This window comes from Oncorhynchus mykiss, chromosome 23, assembly GCF_057628025.1.
Source record: "Oncorhynchus mykiss isolate SJ-2025 chromosome 23, ASM5762802v1, whole genome shotgun sequence".
NCBI classification, from domain to species: Eukaryota; Metazoa; Chordata; class Actinopteri; order Salmoniformes; family Salmonidae; genus Oncorhynchus; species Oncorhynchus mykiss.
Genome location: NC_143044.1, coordinates 21912537 through 21931609, shown reverse-complemented (window position 1 = coordinate 21931609; position 19073 = coordinate 21912537). Strand labels below are relative to the sequence as shown.

The window sequence follows — 19073 nt, the reverse complement described above, 5'->3', positions numbered from 1 at the left end:
GTCCTCATGCCTCCCTGCAGCATGCCCAAGGCACTTTCACGCAGATGAGCAGGGACCCTGGGCATCTTTCTTTTGGTGTTTTTCAGAGTCAGTAGAAAGGCCTCTTCAGTGTCCTAAGTTTTCATAACTGTGACCTTAATTGCCTACCGTCTGTAAACTGTTAGTGTCTTAACGACCGTTCCACAGGTGCATGTTCATTAATTGTTTATGGTTCATTGAACAAGCATGGGAAACAGTTTAAACCCTTTACAATGAAGATCTGTGAAGTTATTTGGATTTTTACAAATTATCTTTGAAAGACAAAAAGGGGTGTTTCTTTTATTTAGGGAGTAGATCAGCTTTAATATTGCAAATACAGTAGATTGTGGCTTCTATCAATGTAGTTGTATGCATAATTTCCAATCCCCATATATATTTTGGGATAAATATATATATATATTATTTTATACACATATTTGTTAAATATATTTTCCTTCTTTATTATTTTATCCTAACCCTTACACCACTCCCCTAATTGGAATAAACTAATGGACAACAATAGTTAGGCTTCTACTTCCAGTTCATACATACACTATATACATTTTAAGGACACAATATATTTGGTTTGTTTTTAGATTCCGTTTAATTACTTAAAAATCATACAAAGTGATTTTCTGTATTTTTGTTTTAGATTCCGTCTCTCACAGTTGAAGTGTACCTATGATAAAAATGACAGACCTCTACATGCTTTGTAATTCGGAAAACCTGCAAAATCGGCAGTGCATCAAATACTTGTTCTCCCCACTGTATATATATTTTTCTAGTATTGTATGCATTTCAATCCAACGGTCTTATTGCGTGTAATCTGTCACATTGTTGGCAAGCATGACCATTACGACAAAAGCCAGTGCCAACGTCAAAAGGCATTCTTCCTAGGACTTTGAACATGATTATTATAGTTCACCTCATGTGGCATGTAATTCATGGAACTACACTGTGTGGTACATATGATCCTGGAGTAAAATTACGTTACTCTGAACTGAATGCTTAATATCATAAAATACAGACAAGGAGGCTGATATCAATCATTGAACCAACTTGAATTGACATACTTAAGTGCAGTGGTATAAAAACAAGGATTACAAGATGTGTATAAAGAATCCAACATGAAGTATATCATGTCTACTCTATCTCATGTCACACTTTCACAAAAATGCCCTTGAATGGCTGCAGTGTAAGACAGTCAAGTGGAGTAACAAGTGTCACACCACCAAATTCCTCATTGTCTATGTCAGTTTAGCTACTGCATACCAGCTCTCCTGCCTGTTGGGGTTGAACTTTCCTAATCTGTCAGTGTTTCCCTTGCGTCCTGTCTCAGTTCAGTCAGTGCTCATCCTGTCTGCTATCTACTTGCAGTACAGGTCATACTTCAGTTTAGCCCCCAGCTTAGTCCCTGCCAGGTGCTTCTCAAATGCTGTGTCCATCTCCTGGCTTTGGGCTGGGCTGAAATGGTTCTTCCAGTCTCCTACTTCACCTGGGGAGGAAATACCCATTAAACACACATGAGCAAGACTAAAACACGTGATCAATGTAGAGCAAGTACATGACATAAGTTATCTTTTGATTACAGTTATTCATAGATTACAGTTGACCTAGTCTTTTAGGTAGTGTGAGGTAACCAACATATTATAAAACATAACTTTGATTGATAATAAGATTACCTCAACCTCACACCTAAGACATGCAGCATACCGTAGTGAATGTGCATGGCGAGTATGAAACATACAGTATAATTACACAAATGTAACCGAGAAATCCCAGTCCACCAAGTTTAACGTTGGTGGTGTGATAATCATGTGTGAAACTAACTAAACAAGTGTGCAACAGCCTTTTAGGATTGTGTATGGAGTGTGCGCTGCTATTATCCATTGTGATCAGTGGACAAAGCTGACATATGATTGCATTATATAACTGGCAGTCAATTAGATTAGCAAGTGGGATTGTTTATTATTTTTATATTTACACATTTGTGATCTCAATTAATCCTAATACACAATGGATAATATTATAATTTGTAAAAATAAAAAAAAAACTGCATTTGTATCCCTTAATAAGTTTCAGTGAGCTCAATGTCACATATGCTGTAGAGGGCCATATATGACCCTTGGCCTGCTATACATGCGCGAATTTCACGCATAAGCTGTTAAACTATCGGCCTAATGTTAAAAGACACGCCCAGCATGAGGCTGTCTGTTCAGCACAGGCATGTTAAGGTTGTGTCAGGTCATGTAGAAAAAGAGAGAGAGAGATGTTCTCCTATGCTAGCTATATCATACCTCAGCAGAGTGACACGACACAAGTCAATGAATGACAGACTATATACTGCACTGTATTTAGGGGTAACAGTCATGGTTTGTTAGGCAGACAGACAGCAATTGATTAATGCATTCAACTTACAGGAGGTTACCAAAGGTTATTAGCTTTCTCTCCCTGAAAAGGACAAGGGTTGTTTTTGGAGGAACATGAGACCTGAGACATGAGTCTGTATTTAAAGTTGACAGACACAATATCAAGTGTATGTTTGTCTCACCATAATGCCACATTTTCTGTCTCATGTAGGTGGGATTAAACAAACACAGTCACTCTGGAACAAAGCTCACTCATACAGCTCACTCTCTCTCTCTCTCTCTCTCTCTCTCTCTCGGTCTCTCGCTCTCTCGGTCTCTCTCTCTCTCTCTCTCGCTCTCTCTCTCTCTCTCCCTCTCTCTCTCTCAAAAAACACACACCTTTCCTGAACAAGACGTTGCCCATCTGGCCGTGTGAGTCATTGGAGCTCTCCTTCATAGCATTGAAGGTGCTCTCCTCTGAGATGGCCTGGATCTGAGGATCACTGAGACTGAAACCAAAGAACTCAGAGACCCTTCGCACACCTTCACTCAGGTCCTGGGTGGGTCACAATAAACAAGACAGAATGTAAATGAAAAAAAGCTAAACCTATCAAAAATATGGTCTGTATCCAAAACACAAGGAATGTTTGATACCTGTTTTAACTCCTCAAAGGTGACTATTATCACGTTAGGGTCATCCATTCTCCTCTCCCAGCCAAGTACATGGTCGAAATATGAACCCCAGGGAACTAGGAATAGGCACAAACTATTCTGATGAGGGTTTGTAATGTATAGATACATCTCTTACTGTAATACCAATGACTCAAGTTGTATTTTTAGATAAAGCAAACCCCAAAATATAAACCCAATGTTCATAAGAGCTCTTTACTTTAGGTACCTTTTCCACTCATAAACTCTGAGAGGAAGCGGTCCCAAGACTCGGCAGTGGGTAGAAATGGGTTTTTATTGGAGAAGTGATAGAAGGAAACCACTGTGTCTTTCGGGTTCCTGAATATCACCAGCATCTGTTTTTGATCAACAGAAGACCATAACATAATAATAATAACTGATCCAGGCAGTCTGGTCTCATAAACTAGACGCAACGTAGTAAACAAACATCACTCAAATATGGTTGATATGTTATGTTTGGTGTGGTTACATAACATAAAGGTTAATATATATATATATTTTATATATACTGTATATCCATCAATGTAATTGCATAATTTCCAATCCCCCAAATATTTTTTTGTAAATATATATACTACCGTTCAAAAGTTTGGGGTCACTTAGAAATGTCCTTGTTTTTGAAAGAAAAGTACATTTTTTGTCCATTAAAATAACATCAAATTGATCAGAAATACAGTGTAGACATTGTTAATGTTGTAAATGACTACTGTAGCTGGAAAAGGCAGATTTTTTATGGAATATCTATATAGGTGTACAGAGGCCCATTATCAGCAACCATCACTCCTGTGTTCCAATGGCACGTTATGTTAGCTAATCCAAGTTTATAATTTTAAAAGGCTAATTGATCATTAGAAAACCCTTTTGCAATTATGTTAGCACAGCTGAAAACTGTTGTGCTGATTAAAAAAGCAATACAACGGGCCTTCTTTAGACTAGTTGAGTATCTTGAGCATCAGCATTTGTGGGTTCGATTACAGGCTCAAAATGGCCAGAAACAAAGACCTTTCTTCTGAAACTCGTCAGTCTATTCTTGCTCTGAGAAACAATGGCTATTCCATGAGAGAAATTGACTGGCGGTTGGATTGGGGATGGAATCCGGAGGATGGGCTGGCCGACGACCCATTAAAAGTGCAGAACGCCTTCCAGAGCTGAGACGAGAACTGAGGAACGCGGTCGGAGACAATGTCCTCTGGGAGTCCATGGATCTGGAAGATGTGCTGCACCATGAGCTGAGCCGTCTCCTTGGCCGAGGGTAGTTTGGGGAGAGGGATGAAATGGAGAACCGATCCACTACCGTCAGAAAGACGGTGTTGCCATCAGACGGAGGGAGCCCAGTGACAAAGTCCAGAGAGATATGGGACCAGGGATGAGGGACAGGTTGTGGCTGAAGGAAGCCAGAAGTAGCTTGCCGTGGAGTCTTGTTCTGAGCACACACAGTGCACGTGGCAACAAAGGCAGAGACATCAGGAACCATTGTGGGCCACCACAAATGTTGTCGGAGGAAGGCTAGGGTTTGACCAGAACCTGGATGACAGGTCAGCCTGTAGGAATGAGCCCATTCCAGGACCCGGGACCGGACTGAGTTTGGGGCAAACAACTGGTCAGCCAGGCCCCCTTCAGGTTCAGGCAGGGAGCGTTGGGCCTTGCGAACCAGGGTTTCAATACCACAACCCACTGAATCCGCAAGGCATATGAGGTAGACCGAGGGTGTGGCAGAGGAATTGTATAGGGTGGAGAGGGTGTCAGGAAGTTCAATCTTGTAAATAACAAAGCCCACCGGGCCTGCCTGGAGTTAAGGCGCTTGGCTGTACGGAGATATTCAATTTTTTTATGGCCGGTCCAAACAAAAAAAGGCTGTTCTGCTCCTTCCAGCCAGTGCCTACACTCTTACAGCACCATCCTGACAGCCAGAAGTTCTCGGTTGCCTACTTCGGAGTTCCTTTCTGCTTGATTGAGACGATGGGACAGGAGGGCACAGGGATGGAGCTGGTCCTGGGCAGATCGCTAGGACAGGACTGACCCCACTCCAACATCAGAAGCATCAACCTCTACCACAAATTGGCGACACAGTTCCGGATGGACGAGGATGGGTGCTGTGGTGAATCAATGCTTCAGGTCCACAATGGCTCTGTCAACATCTGGAGACCATGTGAAAGGTACTTTGGGAGAGGTGAGTGCAGAGAGGGGGGCCGCCAGGGTGCTGTAGCTCCGAATGAAACGGCGGTAGAAGTTGGCGAACCCCAGGAAACATTGTAACTGCACCCTGGACGTAGGTTGAGGCCAATCCACCACTGCTTTCACCTTTTCAGGCTCCATTTGGACATTTCCACCCGGGGTCTTGATGCAACTTCGATCGGAACAAAGAGGGCTGGGGTTCGAAAATGAGGGAGCACTGGGAAAGGAATGCCAGGCAGGTACCAGGATCACCTGTATAACGCTCCGGAGGAGGAGGTAAGCAGGGTTCTCGGGAAGCCGGGGTAGGTTGAACCAATCCACAATTAGTAGAAAGGTTACTGGGTGGTTGGGAGGTCTCAGATGTGGCGTGCCTATGAGCTACTTCACAGATTTGCTCCATTATCGCCTTAAACCCTTGGTCGTGGCGTTCCATCAGGGAACGAAGCCCTTCCAAACGGTGCTGAAGTAGCTCCTCATGCCTCCCAAGCTGATGGAGCTGGTCCAAGTCTGATGGGTCTGTCATGGCCAGTTCGTACTATAAGGGCACAAGGCGAGACCCAAATGCAGACACAGGAGGCAGATGGTTGAGCTCCGATATTTATTACGGCAAAAGGGGTAGGCAAAAGGCAGGTCGGGTACAGGTGAGAGTTCATAAACCAGGTCAGAGTCCAAACAGTACCAGGCGATTGGCAGGCTTGAGGTCTGTTGCAGGCAGAGTGGTCAGGCAGGCGGGCTCAGAGTCAGGACAGGCAAGGGTCAAAACCAGGAGAGAGAGAAAAGAGAGACTGGAAAAGCAAGAGCTGAGAAACAAGAACGCTGGTTGACTTGACAAACAAGACGAACTGGCACAGAGAGACAGGAAACACCAGGGAAAACCAGGAAAATAATAAGACCACTGATACAAGACCACTGATAATCTCCCTCGAACTGGGGCTCCACGCAAGATCTCACCCCGTGGGGTCAAAATGATCACAAGAACGGTGAGCAAAAATCCCAGAACCACACGGGGGGACCTAGTGAATGACCTGCAGAGAGCTGGGACCAAAGTAACAAAGCCTACCATCAGTAACACACTATGCCGCCAGGGACTCAAATTCTGCTGTGCCAGACGTGTCCCCCTGCTTAAGCCAGTACATGTCCAGGCCCGTCTGAAGTTTGCTAGAAAGCATTTGGATGATCCAGAAGAAGATTGGGAGAATGTCATATGGTCAGATGAAACCAAAATATAACTTTTTGGTTAAAACTCAACTCGTCGTGTTTGGAGGACAAAGAATGCAAAGAGTTGCATCCAAAGAACACCATACCTACTGTGAAGCATGGGGGTGGAAACATCATGCTTTGGGGCTGTTTTTCTGCAAAGGGACCAGGACGACTGATCCGTGTAAAGGAAAGAATGAATGGGGCCATGTATCGTGAGATTTTGAGTGAAAACCTCCTTCCATCAGCAAGGGCATTGAAGATGAAATGTGGCTGGGTCTTTCAGCATGACAATGATCCCAAACACACCACCCGGGCAACGAAGGAGTGACTTTGTAAGAAGCATTTCAAGGTCCTGGAGTGGCCTAACCAGTCTCCAGATCTCAACCCCATAGAAAATCTTTGGAGGGAGTTGAAAGTCTGCGTTTTCCAGCAACAGCCCCAAAACATCACTGCTCTAGAGGAGATCTGCATGGAGGAATGGGCCAAAATACCAGCAACAGTGTGTGAAAACCTCGTGAAGACTTACAGAAAACGTTTGACCTCTGTCATTGCCAACAAAGGGTATATAACAAAGTATTGAGATAAACTTTTGTTATTGACCAAAGACTTATTTTCCACCATAATTTGCAAATAAATTCATAAAAAATCCTACAATGTGATTTTCTGGATTTTTTTTCTCATTTTGTCTGTCATAGTTGAAGTGTACCTATGATGAAAATTACAGGCCTCTCATCTTTTTAAGTGGGAGAACTTGCACAATTGGTGGCTGACTAAATACTTTTTTACCCCACTGTATCTATGTCTGTGTGGTACTCTAGAAGAGAAACACTAGCTCTGACACTGCACAGGAAAAGCTTTCACAATTACATAACAAGGGAATTACAAGTTGTTGTTTGGAGGAAGTCGTGGTAGAATTTCATATCACTCATATCAAAAGAGGAAGTTCTGTGGGCCCAAAGCATAAAAACACTGCTGGAAAAATAAACATGGTAATCGTGAGTTCCATCACAGCAACACTTAGATACCTGGTTGAAAGTACATACCTTTGTTTTCTTTGTGGTGAAGGATGCAGGAATGTTATCTGGGTGCATGTGTGTCCCTAGAAATCTGGGGGACGGGGCTTTGTGAATAACCTGCAAGTTAGACAAGGCGTCCATTTAACGCTACATGAGCCATGGTATGCTGTTGCTCTTATATGCTGAAGAGACACTGTGCATACAGGCATGTTATGTTGTTTTAGGCATAGGGGATCACAGGGAACCAATGTAAGAACAGTTACACACTCTTCAATCCTGATACAGCTGGCCATACAAACCACTGTTATAATATAGCATCTCACTATATCCTCCATGTTAATTGCATTCGGTGTGAGAATCATGGGTGTATACTGTAGGAAGACCACTCTTGTTGGATGAAGTTTAAGGTCTAGCTGTGCTAACATTTCCATACACAAGGGCTCATTAGGGCGTTCATTGGAGGCCACTCACAGCACATGTTTGTAATTCACTAACATTCCCTAATGGACCTTACTGGATCACAGCATGATTGCAACACATGCATCTAATTATTGTGACTAGTTACAGAACAGTAAAATGACATTATTGTTTGCCTGTGTAACAGATGGGGGATCTGTGAAACTCACTCCTCAGCCTGAAGTGTCTCCACTTGCACTGGTGAAGAGAAAGCTTTTCGGTGGTGCGACTGGGTAAGATGCTCCAGGGGTGCAATCACATGTGATTGCGAGGCAGAGGTCCTGGGTTGTAGCCTCTGTATGAGCCGAATCATTAGGAAGCAGTACTTGCTAAGCAGCGTGACGTCCTTTACACCTGACTGTATAGACGTTCTCTCTGTTTGTAACATAAGTAGGATAGAGAACAGTGTCCTGACCTGACATTGTGTCATGAAAACCTCCTTTATGGACCTAAAGTGGGCTAAAAACTTCCCAGTATAACTACAGCGCCTCTTTATGCTACAGGGAATGTGTGAATGTGTGAAACATACAACCCCACACAACACATACACAGCATTTCCAATTATTACACACAAAGCATATTACATTATTTACATATTTGATTTATTTGAGGCTGACAAACCTGCAGTGTTGCTAAAACTACAGGGGAGTCAAGCAGTATAACACACCTGCTGCATTTCTGGCCCAAAGAACTCCATCAATGGAGGGGTTTGGGATTCTGCTTTCTCACCAATTGCTGCTGCTAGTATTTTACGAAGCACCGCCACCATCCAATTAAAACCTGCCAGAGACAGTGAGCATTCAGGTCCATTAACATTTGAGCATAAGAGAAAGTTTTTCAATTTACACAGAGGGATCAGGAATAGAAAGGGTTAGTGTCCTTTGATATTCTTTTAAAAAATTCTCCACGTTTCACAATTAGGCAAGAGTGTTATTAAGTTATTATCCCAAAATATTTGTCATGTGAGTGGCAATCCGCTAAGGAGCAGTTTCCCAGAGAGATGAAGTCTTGTCTTGGTATAAAAACCATTCTCAATTGAGAATCTCCATTAAAAGTTCATTTTAGTCCAGAACTAGGCTTATTCTGGGTCTGGAAAACTAGCCCTTAGTGTTTTGTAATATCCATAAAATGGTTTCATGGACTGTGAAAGGTACAGCTAAAAAGAAACAGGGTTAGCATCAATGAGGCCGTTTGAGGTTAAAAGGGGAGACAAGGTAAAGGGTGGGACACACCTTCAAAATCAGGATTTGAAATATACTCAGAGTGCACTTTGCATTTTCTAAATTGTCCTTTACAATTTGCATTGTCCTTACAAGATACTTTGAATGGTAGGCTATGTATGCTTTGAACTGTGTACTGAAGATTTCAAAAGGACCAAACATTTAACGATATACCTGTTTTTTTACACCAAATTAACAATGTATAAGGCAGGCAGAGCCACGGGAGGTAGTGGTGCTTGGGGTAGCACCCCCTGTGGTGAAATGGTGAAATGGCACCACTCCCTGCAGAAGAGGTGTAACAATTTGTGTTGTTGCAATGAAAACGACAAAACTATTTTTCCTTTGCACTATTGCTATAAATTATACTAGGATTGGGGTAAGGGAGAGACAAAAAACATGGGATATTTATATAGGGACCCCATTCTTAGGGTGCTCCCGAGTGGTGCAGCAATCTAGGTCCAGGTTATGGTCATTGTAAATAAGAATGTGTTCATGTTTATGAGTGACTGACCTCACTTGCCTAGTTAAATAAAGGTTAAATAAAATAACATCTCTGCATGGAAAGCTCTCAGCTCTGTTTTGTAAGTGGTGCGTTCATGATCTTATCTATTCAGTTGTGGGGGTTTGGAGTCGGAAACACGCTCTTCTGTACAACAGACAGTTCAGTTTGAGTTGAGTCGGGTCTCTCTCTCCCTCTCTGTTCCTCTCTCATCTTTTGCTCCCTCTTCTTTTCTCTCCCCCTTGTGGTGGATATTAAGTGATCTGGAGCATGCTCACAATAGTTTTCCACTTATATTTTCTATAAGTTTACAATTCTAAACTTTGATAAAATGGGAACAATATAAAAAAAGGAGTATGAATTGCACAGCTGTAATTTGTGCTCAGTTTGAATTGTAACAATCTTGTTTTTACTAATTTAGTTACAAAACCCATCTAATTTTCTCTCTCTCTCACACACAGACCCATTGTACTAATGCACTACAAAGACATGTATGGTCTGTTCACAACGGTCTATTTTGTTTTGCAAACAGTCATGAGGTAAATTAACTTAGGCGGTAGTGAATACTGTAACCGAATATTGTCCTATGATTAGGCTACTCGTCACATTAGGAATCGTATACTATTGTTAGCCTGCAAGCGCGTTATTATAAAGGTGCTTTTTTTAAAGATGATTTGGAGATAAAGTTCGGGAAGGAAGGTCTCTTCTACCACATAAAATATGCATCCAAGCCAAGATGAAATCTTATCAGAAACATGTTGGGTCTCTTTCACAGCTTTCTATTTCCTTACAACCAGTCAAATTGATGTACATTTTTAATTTTGCACAGATCTTTCCCATCATTTGTTTTGCCATTCCATTTTCTCCCAGGTCCCTAAACGTCTTTGCTCCGTGCAAGAAGCAGACATGACAGAGAAAACTTTACCAATGTCAACTAGATTGAAGTATTCATTCCATAATTTATGACACTATTCTTTATTCAGTCTAGGGCAACATATAATAACAGAAGAGAAGCTGCGTGTGTGTATATGTCTTATATACAAGTTGACTAACAAATAGCCTAACAAAATGTTGGAAATTATGAGCAGAAACATGTCAAATGTGGTCCATTTTTCTTTTTGCATCCCCTGTCAAAAAACGTGTACCTGTGAGTGTGTGTGCAACGTGCATTTGTGTGTTTGTAATACACATTGAGTCTGTATATGTGGGTATATACCAGTATGTGTGTTACGGTTAAATTAAAGATATATAATACATTCATAACACCTTTATTAAACTATTCATAACCACTTTGTGAATTGTGCAGTATCATTTATTATAACCTGTATAACACATGTATACAATATCATTCATATGAAACCTTCAAAATAAAAGTGTTTTTTCATTACAGCATTACAATTTATTTTATTAGAAATATATTGTGGGAGTGAGCCGGACAGTTGCTGGTGTTACTGCCTGTGTTAGACTTGCTGAGCTAAAGCCAAGTCATTAGCTTGTGGAGCTAATGCAAGTCTCAGGCAAGGTTACTCGACATATTACAATGACACCAATTGCACTGGTGCCCTCAAGACCTGGGTGTAAATAGTATTTGAAATCGTTCCAGTACTTTGAGGGTTTGCCTGGAGTGCCAGAAGAATTCACACTTTTGGGACTACTCCATTGGTTCCATTGCGCCAGGAAAGCACAATCATCAAGTACATTGAGTTAAAGCATTTGAAATATAGGGTCTACAATTTACACCCAGGTCTGGCTCCATTGTGGACTTGAGCCAGGCACATGAACCCAAGGAATATATACTGAACAAAAATACTGCATGAACTCAACATGCAACAATTTCAATAATTTTACTGAGTTTCAGTAAAATCAGTCAACAGAAATAAATTCATTAGGCCCTGATCCATGGATTTCACATGACTGGGCAGGGGTGCAGCCATGGGTGGGCATGGCAGGGCATAGGCCCAACCACTTGGGAGAAAGGCCCAGACAATCAGAATGAGTTTTCCCCCCCCACAAAAGTGTCCACCGAAACGATCCCACAGGTGAAGAAGTCAGATGTGGAGGTCCTGGGCTGCCATGGTTACACGTGGTCGGCGGTTGTGAGGCTGATTAGACGTTAAATTCTCTAGAACAACATTGGAGGCAGCTTATGATAGAGAAATTAACATTAAATTATCTGGCAACAACCCTGGTGTACATTCCTGCAGTCAGCATGCCAATTGCACGCTCCCTCAAAATGTGATACATATTTGGCATTGTGTTGTGTGACAAAACGGCATATTTTAGAGTGACCTTTTACTGTATCCAGCATAATGTGCACCTGTATAATGATCATGCTTAACACTTTTTTGGTTACTACACGATTCCATGTGTTATTTCATAGTTTTGATGTTTTCACTATTATTCTACAATTTAGAAAACAGTTCAAATAAGAAAGACATTTGAATGTATCACATTTTAGGGAGGACCTAGATGCAGACAGTGTCAAAGTAACAAAAGTGTATTACTAGAACAGGGGCAGGCAAATCGACAAGTCAAGGGCAGGCAGAGGTCAGTACTCCAGATCAGAGTCAAAAGGTACAGAATGGCAGGCAGTCTCAGGGGCAGGCAGAGGTCAGTACTCCAGATCAGAGTCAAAAGGTACAGAACGGCAGTCAATCTCAGGGGCAGGCAGAGGTCAGTACTCCAGATCAGAGTCAAAAGGTACAGAACGGCAGTCAATCTCAGGGGCAGGCAGAGGTCAATAATCCAGGGCGGTGGGACAAGGTACAGAACTGCAGGCAGGCTCAGGGCAGGCAGAATGGTCAAACCGTGAAAACTAGAAAACAGGAACTATAGAAAAAGACAGGAGCAAGGGCAAAACCGCTGGTAGGCTTGACAGACAAAACAAACTGGCAACAGACAAACAGAGAACAGAGGAATAAATACACTGGGGATAATGGGGAAGATGGGTGACACCTGGAGGAGGGTGGAGGCAAGCACAAAGACAGGTGAAACAGATCAGGGTGTGACAGAATGAGGAGGTGTGTCCAAACTTTTGACTGGTACTGTAGACCTTCTCCCTGTGCACGCCCTCCATGAATATTGCAACACCAACGTTTGATTGAACATTAGTTTTGTGAGATACGTAATTATAGTAATGTTTGTTTGCCTGTGAGAGAAATCTGATATTGCTGCTAACAACTGAAGTTTGTCTTGAAGGACAGATGTGTGGAGCTCTTAGACCCTAAGATGTTGTATGGAAATTATGTAAGCCTATGGAGATTGTGCTATTCTTGTGGCGCTGAAACTGAAATAAATTGTTGCATCACTTCATTTGTCTGTCCTTGATGCAAAGAACCTGTGCTTCTTTTAGTCCCAAGGACCTCACCTTGTGTATAAAAAGGTGGCGTATTGTACAGGAATAGCTATTTGTGTAAATCTCCCACGTTAGATTGGGAGTAGCGTGATTCAACTGTGGGCTTTGCCTGTGCCTCTCAAGGACTTTCACATTCGTATTCTGAAGCCATTCCAGTTTTGCTTTGGCTGTATGCTTGGGGTTATTGTCCTGTTGGAATGTAAATCTTTGCCCCAGTCTAAGGTTGTTTGCCCTCTGCAGCAGGTTCTCATCAAGGATTTGCCTATATTTGACTCTATTAATTGTTCCCTCTATCCTTACTCGTTTCCCAGTCTCTGATGAAAAGCATCCCCATTGCATGGTGCTACACCACCATGCTTCACGGTAGGGATGGTAATAGACAAGTGATGAGCTGTGCCGGGTTTTCTCCAGACATAGTGCTTTGCATTCAGGCCAAAGAGATAAATTTGCCTCATCAGACCACATAATATTTTGCCTTATGATCTCAGAGTCTTTCACTTTACTTTTTTCAAACACCAGGCGTGCTGTCATGTGCCTTTTTCTCAGGAGTAGCTTCGGTCTGGCCACTCTCCCATAAAGCCCAGATTGGTGAAGTGCTCTAGACACTGTTGTCCTTCTGGCAGATTCTCCCATCTCAGCCAAGGAACTCTGTAGTTCTGTCAGAGTGGTCATTGGGTTCTTGGTCACCTCCCGGTGCCTGACTAAGGTCCTTCTTGCCCAGTTGCTCAGCTTGGTCAGACGGCCAACTCTAGGCAGTGTCTAGGTTGTTCCATATTTTTTCCATATACCAATGATGGAGACCACTGTGCTCTTGGAAACTTTCATCGCTCTAGAAATGGTTTTATACCTTTCCCTTAAAGTTCCAAAAGTATTGGGAAGTGACAATTTTTGTTTTGTTTTTGCTCTGTGCTCCACCACGCCAGAGCAGAAACTATACAATGAAGTTCAAGGAACTGTCCTTAGATCTCTGAGAAAGAATTCTATCTCAGAGATCTACGGACAGTTCCTTGGACTTCGTGGTGTAGTTTCTGCTCTGACATGCACTGTCAACTGTGGGGCCTTATATAGACAGGTATGTTTCTTTCTAAATCATGTCCAAACAATTGGATTGGCCACACGTAGACTCCAATAAAGCTGTAGCGACATCTCAAGGATGATCAAAGGAAATTGGATGCACCTGAGCTCAATTTGGAGTTTCATAGCAAAAGTGTGTGATATACTTAGTGCCATGCAAAAGTATTCATCCCCCTTGGTGTTGTTCCTATTTTGTTGCATTACAACATGTCATTTAAATAGATATTTTAATTTGGATTTCATGTAATGGACATACACAAAATAGTCCAAATTGTTGAAATGAAATTTAAAAAAATACTTGTTTAAAAAAAAGAAATGTAATTATGAAAAAGTGGTGCGTGCATATGTTTTCACCCCCTTTGCTATGAAGCCCCTAAATAAGATCTGGTGCAACCAATTACCTTCAGAAGTCAAACAGGTTGGGGACAAAGTTCTGGAGAAGTACAGATCAGGGTTGGGTTTTAAAAAAATATCTGAAACTCTGAACATCCTACGGAGCACCATTAAATCCAGTATTAAAAAATGTAAAGAATATGGCACCACAACAAACCTACCAAGAGAGGGCCGCCCACCAAAACTCACGGACCAGGCAAGGAGGGCATTAATCAGAGAAGCAACAAAGAGACTGAAGATGACCCTGAAGGAGCTGCAAAGCTCCACAGCGGAGATTGGAGTATCTGTCCATAGGACCACTTTAAGCCGCACACTCCACAGAGCTGGGCTTTACGGAAGAGTGGCAGAAAAAAAGCCATTGCTTAAAGAAAAAAATAAGCAAACACGTTTGGTGTTCGCCAAAAGGCATGTGGGAGACTCCCCAAACATATGGAAGAAGGTACTCTGGTCAGATGAGTCTAAAATTGAGCTTTTTGGCCATCAAGGAAAACTCTATGTCTGGCGCAAACCCAACACCTCTCATCTCCACGAGAACACCATCCACAGTGAAGCCTGGTGGTGGCAGCATCATGCTGTGGGGATGTTTTTCATCGTCAGGGACTGGGAAACCGGTCAGATTTTAAGGAATGATGGATGCCGCTAAATACAGGGGAATTCTTGAGGGAAACCTGTTTCAGTCTTCCAGAAATTTGAGACTGAGACAGAGGTTCACCTTCCAGCAAGACAATGACCATAAGCATACTGCTAAAGCAACACTCGTGTGGTTTAAGGGGAAACATTTAAATGTCTTGGAATGGCCTTGTCAAAGCCCAGACCTCAGTCCAATTGAGAATATGTGGTATGACTTAAAGATTGCTGTACACCAGCGGAACCCATCCAGCTTGAAGGAGCTGGAGCAGTTTTGTATTGAAGAATGGGCAAATATCCCAGTGGCTAGATGTGCCAAGCTTATAGAGACATACCCCAAGAGACTTGCAGCTGTAATTGCTGCAAAAGGTGGCTCTACAAAGTATTGACTTTGGGGGTGGGGATATTTATGCACGCTCAAGTTTTCTGTTTTTTTGTCTTATTTCTTGTTTGTTTCACAATAAAAAATATTTTGCATTTCAAAGTGGTAGGCAAAAATCCCTCTTAATTCCAGGTTGTAAGGCAACAAAATAGGAAAAATGCCAAGGGGGGTGAATACTTTTGCAAGCCACTGTAAATAAGATATTTCTGTTTTTAATTTTCTATATATATGTCAAAAGATTTCTCAAAACATGTTTTCACTTTGCCATTATGGGGTATTGTGTGGATAATAAAATCATATTTAAACCATTTTGAATTCAGGCTGTAACACAACAAAATGTGGAATAAGTCACATGGTATGAATTCTTTCTAAAGGCATTGTATATATGTGGTTAGTTGTTATATTGAGTAGTGTCAAATAAGTGCATATATTTGTCCTATAATGAAGTCGTGCGTTTACAACAGAGAATACAGCACTCCTTTTCTCCATATGAAGTTTCTAGTCAGACTCTTCTTTCACTTGTTATTAGTAACCTTTATTCATGTAGTTAACTTCTCTGTTTCTCTATGACCGTGTAGAAGTGGGAACATGACCATCTCAGTAGATGGCAAGATGTAGGTGTATTCAAAGAAAATTTGGATTCTGTCTTGATATTGTGGCATCTGGATCATCCTATTCCAATCCTTTTTTAAAAACTGCCTCAAAATCAGATTAAAAAAGGGGATTACACAATCCGGATAATTATTATCCAGAATAAATATTTTTAAGGCTGGGCCCTGAGGCTTACCCAGTGGTCCCAGACTGTTGCATAAATCATGTGTCAGGGGGTTGGGTACCGTGGTAGCAAAAATACAAACTTCCTTTGTAATAATAAATAAAGAACTATTCAAAGGAAGTTTTGTTTTGAAAGTTACTTACGAATGATGTTGAATAAATGTGTAATAACGGTTGTTATGACTGATATTGCAACACTCATAAAGGTGTTATAACTGGTGTCATAAAGATGTTATGTATACCCCCTTCATATAAAGTGTTACCTGTGTTTCTGTGTGTGTGTGTCTGTGTATCTGTCTGTGTGTGAGTGTGTGTGTATGGGTCTATGACTGCATGTGTGTACATTTCAATGTGTGCTTGTGCGTGTGTGTGTGTAAGTGTGCGCATTGGTTTGTGTGTGTATTTTCAAGAGGTGGAGAGTGGTATGTGCATTCAAATAAGGGAAATGATACATGTTTTATTTTAGTACGCTATAATTGATTGGTTGCACATACTTTGGCTATTAATCCAAAAAGTTGTTACATGGTATTACATTAAGCGGTTTTATTACATTATAAATATTAAAGTTTATTACATGAACCATTGTTACAAGGGGGCCTCTATGTCTGCAGTATGTAGAGTGGCCTGTGTTAAATTCAACATTCATCAACACTGATTGCTTATCTTACATTGCTCTATAGTGTGCAGAGGAAAGAACTGACAAAGCGAGCAAAAATGGCTGCAAATTTAGGTTGTAATAACAAGGTTAAAACCAGAAACAGACTTTATTGCAACCAATTTTGCCTGCCGGGAGGCCCTACTCCAAAGCACACAGATCATATTCAGCAAGTCCAAATGCTCAGAGGCCCATCCATTGTGAAATTGAATTATAGGTCACTTTTGTAAGAGAATACCCCAAACCCACTCAGCAAATCAAAAACCTTTTGTATAACTTTGAATACACGCTGCAATAAAATGGCATACACTATGAGCTATGAGTAAGACAACACTAGAAGTAAGATGAATTGCCCCAATTGTATAATGAACTTGAACTTTGAACCTGATGTAGGTAAGGCCATAGAGTAGACAACTGAAGACCAAGAGGAACACTCCTTATTTTACTGATTAAACTTGATACAATAGTAAAATCAAATCAGAAATCGAATCATGTTGTATCCGTCACATGTTTCATAGACAACAGGTGTAGACTAACAGTGAAATGTTACTTACGGGTCTTTTTCCAACAATGCAGAGGTAAAGATTAAAAGATAAGATACAAAATAAATGTATAAATGTAAATGTAAATAGTGACACTGTGAATAACGAGTAAAAATAACATGGCTATATAGTGAATGACTATTAGAAAATGTAAATGCTTAATCAAGATGCCCATTGCCCAAGGATGACCATCTAAATGTTTAACAGTATTTCCACATTCAAATATTTTTGACTTACCACATTTGGGATATGCAACTAACATTACATCATCTGCTCTTGCTTCCAGCCTCTCCATAGCCTTCAGGTTCTCCACTGGACTCATGATGACAGGGTAAAGCACTCCATTATATCTGTACAACTTATCCTCCTCCTTCATATCTTTAGCCAGTTCCATTTTGGCTGAGAAAGAGCTACTCATTTTGGAGAATACTGCAGAAAATCTCAAGGTAAAGAAAATTCAGTTTCCACCGCTAACAGGCATTCAGTATATTTGTGCAGCTGGACGGCCACGAGCTCCGCTCTGTGTATGAGTGTGGGTGTGTGAATGTGGGTGTGTGTGAGAGAGAGAGTACAGTAGGAGGAGAAGGAGGCACGTCCTTCAAAGATAGAGCTTGCGTGAGAAGCAGGGGTTTCCTGGTTTCTGTAGGGGAGAATGGAAGATCTGGTGTCCTGTGTGATTGATGGGGAGATGCCTGTGCAATACTAACCAGATGGGAGGGACTGCTAGAGCTAAGAATACAGTAGGTCATTGAATGGAAGGAACTGTTTGGGTAGGGTATCCAAAGACAGCTGGCCAATATCTGTCCAATGTTGCATGAAAGTAATCTATTTCTATTACATATTTTTTTTTTTTTTTGTCTAAACAACACTGTGCTATCTGACAGGGAACATACTGTAAATTAATCCCTTTGAGAGAATGCTGTGAATCCCTTGCTACACATTTTGCCATTATGTAAATAGGGAGCGTTTGAAATATCCCAGATGTTGAAATGTCCTGCCACAAGTGTTTTTATAAACAATACCTATGTGGATGTATTTCCCTTAGAATCTAGTGGCCCCCATAGCTTCATCCACTCAAAGGCAAAAGTAAAAACTGTTGCCTCATTCACATTTTTTACTGTCACTTGATTAACCATTTCTGTACAATGTGACTATTCATGCCTATAGAAATAAGCAAATAAGCTTCCTCTCTGGCCTCCCTCTTGGCATGGTGCCACCAACTCAAACACACTCAGCGGGACATAAAGCATGGCATGTGGTTACGCTTCACATTTTCCATACTCTTACTGGAAATGAATCATCTCTGAATAATGCTTTGAAAATGAGGCCCATTCAACAGTGCCAGCAATAGACAACGTCAGAGGTCGGTGAACATTGAGATAGGAAAATATTAACGGGCGTAAATTAATAAAATGGGAGGTTTTAGCTAGATAATTTTCTCGGTTTCACTGCGAAGAGTATCATGCTGTAATCTCTGTATGCATACATCATTAAGTATCCCTTTTAGGTTGTTGTTGTTGGACTATTCTTTACTGAGACATCCATATAGGGAAAATGATGACACCCGATCAACCCATAAAAGCCCAAAACAGGTCTAGTTTATTAGTGGTGAAAGTGTGCATTGGATGAGATTTTGACATGATGTGATA

At 41.4% G+C, this 19073-nt stretch overlaps 1 protein-coding gene across 1 annotated transcript; it reads right to left on the bottom strand.

Moving 5' to 3' along the window:
* Positions 1-598: 598 nt before the first annotated feature.
* Positions 599-17996, bottom strand: LOC110502577 (sulfotransferase 6B1). The gene is made up of 7 exons (XM_021580723.3): positions 17662-17996; positions 8571-8683; positions 7475-7564; positions 3265-3391; positions 3021-3115; positions 2766-2922; positions 599-1513 (listed from the first exon to the last, which is right to left on the bottom strand). The coding sequence occupies exons 1-7, from the start codon at positions 17840-17842 to the stop codon at positions 1386-1388; spliced, it is 891 nt and encodes a 296-aa protein (XP_021436398.3). The 5' UTR covers positions 17843-17996; the 3' UTR covers positions 599-1385.
* Positions 17997-19073: the final 1077 nt, after the last annotated feature.